At 48.0% G+C, this 12,319-nt stretch overlaps 1 protein-coding gene across 1 annotated transcript in view; it reads right to left on the reverse strand.

Annotated features, from left to right (window-relative positions):
* The window catches only part of ADAM12 (ADAM metallopeptidase domain 12), a 387,388-nt gene that overhangs the window by 129,826 nt on the left and 245,243 nt on the right, over nucleotides 1-12,319 (reverse strand). The window contains exon 4 of the mRNA XM_004265717.3: nucleotides 4,392-4,470. Within this exon, the coding sequence (XP_004265765.1) occupies nucleotides 4,392-4,470 (79 nt within the window). The remainder of the gene's footprint in view (nucleotides 1-4,391; nucleotides 4,471-12,319) is intronic.

Here is a 12,319-nt window from a genome sequence, read left to right on the forward strand (position 1 = left end):
ATGGTCCCAGAAGCCACCATCTCCTCTTACCCAGGCTTTGGGCTCTTCCACGAGAGCCAACTGCCTGACCTTGCTGGATCTCTGCTCTTGACCCTCTGATGACCTTCAAGCTGCAGCCAGTGGAATCTTCCAAAGTCTATCCCTAGTTATGACATCCCCTTGGTTGACACTTTTCAATGGCTTCCTCCTCCATGACAACCAAATTGTCACCCTGGCCTCCAAGTCCTACATACTCTGGTCACTGTCAAATTGTAGACATTTCCCCACTTCGAAGTAAAAGTTGGCATCAGCCAGAAACGTCCTTCCCTTTCCCATCCTCTGGTTCATGCCTCCTTAAACTTCAGATCTTGGTTCACATGTTCCTTCCTCCATGAAGTCTTCCATGATTCCTTAGACTAGATTAGGCCCCTTCGCCTTTCCTCCGGTGCACTTAGCACAGATTTTAATTTGGTCTGTGATTCTTGCAATAATGTCAGTCTCTACCCTCCAGCTCCATGTGGGTCTCCTGTCTGTTTTTATCGTGAGTGGGAGTCACAGGGCCTGGCACAATGGGGATGCTCAGTTAACATGCATGTAACAGAAGGATGTGTTTGGACCAAAGCACTGACAGCGTTTAGGAGACTTTCTGGAGGGCATTCTGGCCTTTCCCAGAGTTGTCTTTTGGGATGTAGACAACATAAATATCATGGGCATTGTCTCCCACAGGCCTTATTAAAAGAGACAGTATAAGACATAATCTTCCCTTAGATGTGGCCAGCAAGGGCTTAAGCCACAAATATTTCATCCTGTCAGGATAATAGAGAGATAAAAGACAGGGGATCAATTCCAAAATTAAAATCAGCCACTAGTTTGCTTGTCAACCAGCTTACACTGATTGTTGAGAGATTAAACTTAAAAAAGAAAGATGCTAGCGAAAAAGTGGTTCTTATTTTATATATAATTTTAAATTTAGGGAAATCCATTGTGTGCTGACTTTGGGGGAAAAGGGGATGAATCAGCACATTTCTTTTTGTTTCCCAGCCCGATTCAGTAGAAACAAAACCTCCAAAGCTGCATCTGTGTCCTCACCACGAAAGACAGTATGAGGCCCTGAGCTCCCCTTAAAGGGTTTCTGCTGGAAGATGGGCTGTCTAGGGCTAAGGGTTTTCTTCAGTGAACGAGATTGTTCACCCATCTTTACAGTAACGAGGCTGACAGCTCAGAACAGGCACTCAAAGGAATGGGGGAAGGTGGCCCCAGATTACGAGAAAAGTCATTGTTTTTCTAACTGTATAAGCAATATATGCTTGCTGTTTCTGGAGGTTTCGGGTTGCCGATTAACCCAGCCTCCAGTTGGTTCACCTACTGAAGAAAGATTCCAAGAGTCCAATGAAGATCAAAAAACACTACGAGCTTAACTACTTCTGAAAGAGGGCTTTCTGGTATATTCCATCAGAGGACACGACTTAGGTCAGGGCAGAAGTGAGGCTTCCTGCAATTTCTAACCCTCGTCTCCCCTCACCTCCCCACCCTGCTCTCATTAGCCAAGCCTGAGGACCCATCTTGGTGAAGCTGGTGGTGCAGCAGACCATTGCTTGGAACAGTCCACAGAGGGGCCGGCAGGGCTCACCCACACTCGACCGAGGGAAGACAGCAAGGCTAGCTCACGGCCTTTCTAAGGCAGGGGCTCTGCCCCTTCCCCAGTTAGCAGGGACCAGCGGTTGCCAGGACTTGCTTCCTCTCGCCCTCCTCTCCCTGAGAAGATGCTTCCATGGGGAGGAGTGAGGGGGTGAGTCAGGGTTGGGGGAGGTGTTTGCCTGTCTATACAGTGACCTCGTGGAAAGATGAGAAATGTAACCTGTCCACCACCCCATATATACATCAATCAGCCCAAACAGAAAAATACGGAGTCTCCACCAGAGACAACTACCATCAGCATTCCAGTGCCCTTCTATCCAGGCTGTTTTCTAAGATGCCTGGATTTATCGCCTTCAGCCTTTGCAATCCAAGTCCCAAACAGCCCCAGTGGCTGCTGGACCCTCGTTTATCTAGTCCTCCATTTCTCCTTCTCTCTTATCATATGTTTTCTTCCCAGATGAGAAAAAAGGACCAAAAATGCCCTAAGAAGAGGAAATTGGTCAGGGAGATGGAGACAGAAAACATGAAACTATTAAAATAACTTTGGAAGAATATCTTACATCTTCTGGATGGTCTGTAATCACCAAGCACCTTCACTATCATCTATAAGGGAGATTTGGAGGATGTGAGCCTATTGTCAAGTATTTCTAGGATCTCTTTTTTCTGTTTCTATTCGGAACAACAATTTACACTGTAAGGAGAGCTTTTGTGCTAATTCTAGAGGCGTATAAATGACATCCTCTTAGGAGAAAAAAAGAGAAAAGAAAAAGTCAAATGAAGTCAGGGCACCAATGATTACTTATATCTCAGATGGACCCTCAGGTCTTCTCTTGTGGCCGCCATCCTTATCCTGTGCTCCAGGGTCATACAGCTATCTGCCTACTGAACATCTTTACTACGCTGTCCCACCACAGGCTCAGTAGGGACAAATCTGTATTCACTGTCCCTTCCGCCTTCTAAAACCAACAACTGGTCCTTAATGACACCACTGAGAAACAAACTGCCCATCCCATGGCTTAAGCAGAAGGGGGAGCATTGTTGGTGCTTCTTTAGGTTTTTTTTCCCCTGTATTTTCACTCTGGAATTTTTATTGGACCTATTCTGTTCTCTTTAAAATAGTTCAGATTCTCCTCTGACTTTTCTATGATCTCGCATTCCTGGAGGTGCTAATTCTCATTTCCCTTGTCATTTACACTGGCTTTTGTTAATCGTGTGTTTTGTAATTTTGATTTTGGGTCATCTTTGATAATATTCTTCTTCTTTGTTTTTGACGTGGGAATCTCAGGTACCCTGGGCTGTAGAAATATCCCTATAGAACTATTTTCAGTTGACTTCAGCTTGGGCCCATGGGACGCAGGGTTGCTGATTTGGGACCAGTTCTGAGGTCAACATTTACTGGGAATTCCATTCCTATGCTGGTATTAGAAATTTGAACACCAGTCCACCCCATTCCAAATATACACTTTATGAGGCTAGCTCGGGTTTCACTTTCTCTTTTTTATGAAATCTTTGTTCAATCCAGGACACCTGGAGACAATTCTCTCTGGTGCCCCTTCTCTGGACTGAAGTTTTACTTGTCCCTCTTTTCACAGAGGAAGCATCTCTCTGGGTCCCCAGCCTTCGCGGGATTCTCATTTGCAGATGCCCGCTTCTTTGGTCCCAACCCCCAAGCACGGGGTCCTCTCTCTGGGTCCTGAATAGCCCGTTGGGGTCCCGTGACCTCAACTCACCAGCTTAGTGCTCTGAGCTTACATCCCTGGTTTGTTTCTGCTTCCCAGCGATTTCTTTGACTCTCCCAAGCTTGGTCAGGCATTAACAAAAATTCTGCCGACAATAATGGCTACTTGACGACATTTCAGTTGTAAATGTAAAGCCTTTCTCTAAGCTTATTCTTTTTAAAACGAATACCCATAGCTCTTTATTTATTTATTTATTTTTTGCGGTTCGCGGGCCTCTCCCGTTGCGGAGCACAGGCTCCGGACGCGCAGGCTCAGCGGCCATGGCTCACGGGCCCAGCCGCTCCGCGGCATGTGGGATCTTCCCGGACCGGGGCACGAACCCGCGTCCCCTGCATCGGCAGGCGGACTCTCAACCGCTGCGCCACCGGGGAAGGGAAGCCCCACCCATAGCTCTTTAAAACAAGTAACCATCCTGGTCCTCAGAGGGCAGCAACTCTCTTTGATGCCCACATTCCCACCTGGGCCTGAGCACACTAAGCGTTTGTTCAGAGGAATAAATGAATAAAGTTCGCATCTTGTCTAAGTTACATGTAAAACTTCAGATACTAGAAAAGCTAAGAGGTGATAAATGTCACATTCCAGTAACAACCATGATATAGAATCATATGGACACGGTGGATACATTTAGGAAAGGTTAAGCAGAGTCAGTTTTCCTTTGAATTTCTTTAAGGGACTTACAAGTTTAATGCAGCCAAGTTCAGCCCAGGGGTGGCTGCTTTCTGAGCCGTCTCTAATTTGGGCTTGGTTTCCAGGAAGGATTCGCCCAGCTTAGCATCCCACGGTCACTGGCAGGTGGGTTCAGTGTCAGCCTGCGATCAAGCCATACCTTCAAGGACTGTCCTGGCACAGGCCTGGCCAAAGCTGCGTTTTTCTGGAGTTATAATGCAATGCCCAAACCGTAAGCAATGCTCAAACTCGTCTCGGGGTCTAAGTGAAAGATCTAGGCCGTGACTTTGCTTAGAATAAAACAGCTACAGAGTTTAAGCACAGATCTGATAGCAGAGTATCGTGGTGGTCCAAGCATGCATGACTTACTGTGTAATTTCGGATGAGGGAGACATCAGTGCCATCTTGCAGATAGTGGGTTTCTGTGAAACCGCTGGCAATGAGGCCTCTGTGGAGAAATGAAAACAACATAAAAGATGAGCGTAGAATCGCAGTGATGTGTTGCTTGTGGATGTCTAGGCTGTAGCGTGGCATGGATCTGATTCCCTCCTTATTTTACAGATGACCTGCTGAGGCTCCCGTAGGGCCTTCACCTGTTCAGGTTACCCAGGGAGAGCCAGGATGAGACTCAGGCAGGTGAGATTCAGATGCATGTGCTTTGAACAGTGGCCCCCAGAGTCCACGTGGTGCTCTCCTCACCCGCTCCCGCCTCATGCCTCCAACACACACAGGCGTGTGTGTACACGTGCACATGCACACACGTGCACACACCCTGCTATGAACAGCACATGCAGATTTCTGAGTTGGGAGAACCGCCCTTCTGGAAGTCACAAGGCCCCACTAGCTAGAATCAGCAGCTCAGCTACCCGCTGGAAAAATAATTTTGGACCCACAATATTGGCCCTGCTAGTTCTCCTGCAGGTGAGGGAGCCAGCTGTCAATATTAAAATGTCAAAGGATAGTTTAAAACAACGAGGGGTTTCCCTGGTGGCACAGTGGTTAAGAATCTGCCTGCCAATGCAGGGGACACGGGTTCGAGCCCTGGTCCGGGAAGATCCCATGTGCCGCGGAGCAACTAAACCCATGCGCCACGACTACTGAGCCTGGGCTCTAGAGCCCGTGAACCGCAACTACTGAGCCTGTGAGCCACAACTACTGAGCCTGTGCGCCTAGAGCCGTGCTCCGCAACAAGAGAGGCCCCTGCTTGCCGCAACTAGAGAAAGCCCACAAGCAGCAACAAAGACCCAACGCAGCCAAAAATAAATAAATAAAATAAATACATTTATTTAAATAAAACAACAATGAAATGTTAGAAACAGTGCTGTAGGAGGTGAGGAAAAATGATTTTGGACACATGGAAATACTGAATTTCTAAGATGACTTGGTAGAGAAGCAACACCTAACTAAAATTGCGTGCAATCTACTACATCTTCACTGATGGTAGCAAAGCCTGAGTTTGTTTCGGTTTTAGACTACTTTGTGATTTCTGCTGTCATATGCACATTCTATCCTTCTCAACATCACTGCAACAAGTATTTCCTGTGCACCGACTACTACTACGTGCTGGGTGCTATACCAGCTGCTGGGATATAAAGATAAATAAGGACACTGCCTGGTGAGGTGACAGACAAAACATAATACAGTGAGGGGAGGGCTGTCACAGAGGCAGGAACAGAGCCTTACTGGGTGAAAGGACGCACAGCAGGTGGAGGGTAGTGAAAAGGGGAGGCTTTAGAGAGAACACAGGGGGAGTCAGCCAGGCAAAGGAGGGCTGGGAGAAGGGGATTCCAGACAGAGGATGGCAAGGCCAGGAGACCCAAGGGTCTGGAATCTGGGGACCCAGGTTAGTGGGAAGCAGGGAAGAGCTCTACACATTCTCTGGATTTTATCTGTCTGGACAATAACGAGTCGAGAGTTGTTTTAAATACTGGACTTTGCAGGAGGTGCAGCACGCATCCATGATGCTGTCCACCCTTCCTGCCCAGGGAATGCACTTTGCACCACTAGGTTCTGCTGGGGTCGCTCCACCCCCAGTCCCGAGATGAGTGTGGGACCCAAGCTAACCAATCTCTAAGCTTCCCTGCAGCCTGCCTGGAGCTAGGGCTTCTGGAGAAGAGGTCTTTCCTCTTTGTTCTCAAAGCTACACACAAATGCACCCAGGGCCTCCTTCGGCCTGGCCCTGGCTGCAGGAGGATGCTGCCCCGGGGAAAACCCAGCCATCACCAGCTGCGACAAAGGACAGAAAAGAGGAAATCTTCCAGCTGCCTTGGGGGCCCACTTTGCCTCTCCTTTTCCTCAAGAACCCCCTCTCTTTTGCTTCAGCTGGTTCCAGTTGGGTTTTGCAACCAGAGTCCTGATAAATGTGTAAGGGAAGAAATCAAAGTGGCAACGCTGCAAATGTAACAGATGAGAGAGCGTTTCTTACAAAGTCAGATTTCTCAGACCCTCCCCCAGCCGAGTCCAGAACTGAGAGTCACCTCCCCGTTTTATATGGGTTTCGATTTATTTAGGACATGCCTGGTTTAAATCAGTTAGACCCTCACAGCGGGTCTGAGTTGCACTCTACTTAACAGCGAGTGTTTGAGAAGACAGTGCCAGAAATCTAAAAGGCAGGCAGCCTCTCACACTCACTGACAAAGCTCACAGACCCTTCCGCACCCCTCACTTTTCCCTCTGCTCAGGAGGAGATAAATCTGGCTGGAGGAGGTTAACCTCCCTTCGGCTTTTGGCCTCAAATTCCTATCTCCTAAGCGTCCCTCCTCGGGGTGTCACAGGGCCCCCGGGGCAGGCTCACTGCCAGCAGCCCTGCCTGGAGGTCAGAAGCAGAGGAAGGAGGGCGGGCAGTGGGGGTGATGGGGGTTTGGAGAAGGAGCTGGTGGTCGTGCTTCACGTGGCCGAGAGCTTCAGGAAGGGGTAGGAGGCTGGCGACCTTGCCGGGGCAGCTGCAGCGGTGGGCCCAGGAGGTGGGGACAGGGGAGATCATGGACATTTTCCAGAGGGTGGTTCTAAAGGGGAGCAGAGAGATGGGGTGTGAAGAGGCGAGGGGGTCATCTAAAGGGACAGGCTGGAGAGATGGGGGCAGAGAGGGGCAGGGGGCAGAGCTGCAGAGCAACAGGTGGCCGGTGCCCAGAGCACAGGTGACAGCGAGGACAGAAGCCATCGCCTGAGTGAGGTGGGACCCGTCAAGGCCTAACGGTTTTGGTGAAGGAGGGAGCTTAGTAAGCTTCAAGATCACAGAGAAAGGCGAAAAGGAACATTTAATATAATTGAAATTATGATTACTTATTAATGCTTTACTATTCAATAATCATTTTATTTTACTTATCTCTTATGAATAATTTAGTAATTCTGTTCCTAACAATGTTGGATCCTCCTTTTGGACAAATCAAGGTATATGAATGTACTTAATACTAAGAACCATAGCACAGAGAGGAGGAATTTGTAGACCAAAGACAGAGAATTGCAAGGCTTTCTAACTGAAAGATGGATGTCCGAGAAGATGATTCCCTTCACAGAGGAGAAACACGGAAAATCCGTCTGGAAAGCCGGAGATGTGGGAGGATGAACATTTGGTAGACTGCAGTCAGCGAGCTGGTGGACACCAAGAATGTGGGGCTTTAATGGCAGTAAAATGAATGATGAGGTTTTAAAATGTCACTCAGTCCAGTAAGACAAAGACCCATGAATATTTCTGCCTAAGGAGCCCCACTGTTTTTCATTGTGTCCAAATGTCACTTAAACAGAAGTACAAGCACCCTCATACTTTGAGCTCTAGCGAGTTCTTCAGTCCTATCCTATGTCTCCTTTTATTGACAGAGGTTGAAATGGGGGCTCCTGAGGACAGCCTGAGAGTGTCCCCCTACAGCTAAGACACGGAAGGACACACCCCTTTTTGAGTTTTCCTCAGAGTCTGGAAAAGAAACACCGACACAGCACAGACACACTGACACCACTGTGAGTGGTACATCTTCCCGCACGGAGCCCAGCCGGGGGCTGATGCTCCGTGAGGACGGAGGCTCGGCCTTTCCCACAGCAGCCCCAGGACGGAGAGCTCAGAAAATCCAGAGCTTTCTCAAGCCTCAGTTTCCCACGAGGGACTGGAACAGGAGACGGAGGGAAGCCACGTGGCCTGGCCTCTGAGGTCGACGCTCTGTCCCGTGGGTCTGGGAACTGGGACTTGGACATCCCCACACCGCTATCAGAACCCATCCCCTCTCGACTCCGATTTCGTCTCAGTGCCAGGCGGTCCACCGCATGTTTCCCTTAGGCTGTGAAGAGCCCAGGGCGGTGACAGTGTCCAGGTCCCACGCTGGGGTCATACCACTGCCCCGCTGAAAACCCTTGAACGGCTCCCCATCCCACTTGGATACAATCCCAATGCCTTCCACCACCTCCCAAGTGCTCACAACCTCACCGTCCTAGTGCATGACACCTACCGTCCTTGTGGCTCGTTCTCCCCCAGCCAACACGCCTTCTGCCTCATTCTAGAACATTCCATACCCTCTCCCCCTTAGGGCCTTTGCATTTGCTCTGCCTTGTGCCTGGACCGTCCTCCAGCTGGCTCTTTTCCATCCTACAGGTATGAGTTTAAACATCTTTGCAGAGGGCCCTTTCCAGGTCACCTGATCTCAGTAGCCTCCACCACCAGCATTCTCCACATCACAGACCCCCTTCGGTTTCCTAGTTTGTTTATTCACCTGTTTATTTATTCATCTATATCCCCTCAAGAATTTAAGCCAAAAGAAGGCTCTGTGCTCACTGTGACCCCACGCCCAGCCCAGGCACTGTGATAAGCCCTTTATTCGTATTGCTGGATTCTGGCTCTGTGGGTTAGCTGCTAAGTTTATCCCAACTTACAAAGGATGCCGAGAGACAGGGAGGTGAGCTGACCTGCCCAAGGTCACACTGCATACGGTAGCATCCAGGTGGTTTTGCTTCAGAACTTGCTCTCTTACTGTGTGGCGCTGCCTTTGGGGGCTGGCCAAGGATAACTGCTGAGTGCCTGCTATAGGCGCTGTACCAGGTGCTGGATAAATACATGCTGAGCGGGATAACGGATGGATGGATGGATGGGTGGGTGGGTGGATGGGTGGACGCATGGATGACTGGATTTGAGGGGACTGCTACAGGCACACTCTCCCTTTGTCTAGGGCTATCCCCTCCCAAACCCGGTAACACGTGACTCACATCCCTCTTAGGTACCATGACCTGCCGAGGAGCCATGGCTGAAACTGGGAAGGCACGCAGTCAAAGTTCTCTGAGATGCGTGTCTAATTTAAAAGGGGCCGGAAGTCAAAGTTCCCTTGAGAAAGCTGAGAAAGGTGGGTGGACAATGGCCATATTGGAAATGTGACAGCAGTGGACCTATTTCCCTTAGATTTCCCCAAGGAGAAAATCCAATTACATGGATTCTGTATGTCAGCAAATGGAGACGGAAGATGAATGCATAATTTCATGAGAACATTCTTTTTCTCTGCTTATTAGATTAGCTGATCTAACGAGGCATTCTGTTCCTCTCTAGGCCAGAAAATAAAATGCCAGGAATTGATTTTGCTGTTTTCCATTTGTTTTCTGTTGCAAGTGACACCTCAATATTCTCTCATTTCACCAACATTTATTGTGTGGGACATTGGGTATAAGACCCCAAGAGCTCACCATCGAGTGGAGGACAGACCCAGAGAGTGATCAGAGCCCCGTGACAGAGATACACCTAAAGCACTGTGGGAGTTCAAGGAAAGGCTTCTAACCCCGGGGAGGTGGTATCCAAGTGAGTCGTGCAAGATGGGGAAGAAGGAGTCAGGCTGAGAGGGGCTTAGTGAGGTGGGGAGGTGGGGAAGAAAGATGAAGAGAGCATCCCAGAAAGTTACTACATCCTCAAAGGCATGGAGGCATGGAGGGTACAGGAACAGCATGCTAGTAGGGATGGGCACAGGGGATGTAAAACTCTATGGTGTTTCAAGTTGCTGAGGCGCAGGGTTTGAGGCGGGGAGACGTGCTGCTGTTCAGATCGGCAGGTTGGGGACAGGAGTCACTGACTTTATCGCGCGATGGGGAACCATGGCAGTGACCTGAGCAGATGAAATCTTTGGAGCTAAAGGCCCCTCTGACGGTCGTGTAGATAAGGCTCTGAGGGAGAAAAGACAAACAGGCAGTGGGAAGGTTAATTAGGAGGCTGGTGTGAGCATAGAAACAAAGGGTCAGACCAGGACAGGAGCCTTTGGGATGGGAAATTCAGGAGATGGGCAGAGTTAGGAACCTCAGCTGTCAACTGAGACGGGTAATTCCTAAAGGAGGGAAAGAAGAGGGTGAGTTCAGCCTTGGCCGTGTTGAGTGTGAGGGGCCTGAGCCCAGTCTTTTAGATATTCCAGCAAGCAGCCGACTCTGTGAACCTAAGGTGTAGGAAGGGGCTTGGAGGGAAGACAAAGATGCAGACGCTCATTTTATGGCCGAGTAATATTCCATTGTGTACATGTGCCACATCTTCTTTATCCATTCATCCGATGATGGGCACTTAGGTTGCTTCCATCTCCTGGCTATTGTAAATAGAGCTGCAATGAAACGAAACTGAGTTATCTGTAGTGAGGTGGATGGACCTAGAGTCTGTCATACAGAGTGAAGTAAATCAGAAAGAGAAAGACAAATACCGTATGCTAACACATATATATGGAATTTAAGAAAAAAAAAAGTCATGAAGAACCTAGAGGTAAGACGGGAGTAAAGACACAGACCTACCAGAGAATGGACTTGAGGATATGGGGAGGGGGAAGGGTAAGCTGTGACAAAGTGAGAGAGTGGCATGGACATATATACACTACCAAACGTAAGGTAGATAGCTAGTGGGAAGCAGCCGCACAGCCCAGGGAGATCAGCTTGGTGCTTTGTGACCGCCTGGAGGGGTGGGATAGGGAGGGTGGGAGCGGGGGAGACGCAAGAGGGATGAGATATGGGAACATATGTATATGTATAGCTGATTCACTTTGTTATAAAGCAGAAACTAACACACCATTGTAAAGCAATTATACTCCAATAAAGATGTTAAAAAAAAAAGATGCAGACGCTCAGACAGCACACGCTTGCTTTACGTGAGGACGAGTAAAATCTTTTCCTTTCCAGTCGACGATTGTGTTTTCTGATTTCAAAGTCTTTGGATGGATAGGGCTTAAAATGATCATTCAGAATTTACACTGAAACACTATGATGTAGATACCGTACCTCCTTATAAAATCTGTTGCATTTCTGAAATGATTTCAGTATCAAAATAAGAACCATTATGCCCCAAACTGCTTCTTTTAGAACAATGTTGAAATGATCCTACTCTAAATTTACCATTGTATAATTTAGTTATATTGTTAAATGAGGTGGATTTCACCAAAATGACATCGTTTATTCCCCAAAGCATAGGAAAGCAGGAAGAAATACCTGCTCAGTTTTACATCTGGAAGGGAGCCCTTTCTCTACCCCACCTTTGGAATGAGTTAACTATCGCTCTCTTGTGCTCTGCCAAGGTTCTATTACAGAATTTCCCCTGTTCTGTTCTGTTTCTTGTTGGCTTGTGTTCGCCCACGTTGGGTTGAGCTAAGGGGCAAAAGCTACGTCCCTAAGCCTAGCATGATGCCTAGCTCACGGTAAACGCTTAACCCATACACAGAGGGCACAGACTGAATCGTTATCACAGAAAAGCAACTCAGTTTGGATAGAATGTATTCAAACGAATTGGATCAATGAAAAATTGAAAGAAATTTCTTTCATTTTTAAAATTTCTTACTTCTCTTTTTGGTTTGAAATTGTGGTCACCGATCGTGGAGGGGGTGTGGGGGGTGTGGATAATCACATTCACTTCCTTGTTATTTCGAGAGTTCCCAGTGCTGTCAGGACCACCCTGACAACTTGACCTCAACGTTAGAACTGCTTAAATGAGAGAAACAGGGAAAGGAAAGCTTAAAGGTTGGCGTCAATGACCTGGAATCTGAAAATCTCAGTGACGACATGTCACCTTTCTCCCATTATTTCTTTGAAGACTATGCGTATGGTTTGCGGGTTTAATTATTCTATGCAGCATATTCAAGCAAAAGCATCATAAGACAGCTCTTGTTTGTCAGTTAACATCAGAAGGCACTTCAGATACTCTCTGCAATTAAATCACACAAACACTGGAGGCTTCAGTGACCTTCCTAGCGAAACCCATTTGGTGTTCAAAGGATCCAACCCAGTTTTCTGCTGAAGATTTACTCCACCGCAAGTTATTATTCCACGAATTACAAAATCATTCATATATAAATTTGGGTAATGGTTTTCTT

This window comes from Orcinus orca, chromosome 14 (genome assembly GCF_937001465.1).
Source record: "Orcinus orca chromosome 14, mOrcOrc1.1, whole genome shotgun sequence".
Lineage (NCBI taxonomy): Eukaryota > Metazoa > Chordata > Mammalia > Artiodactyla > Delphinidae > Orcinus > Orcinus orca.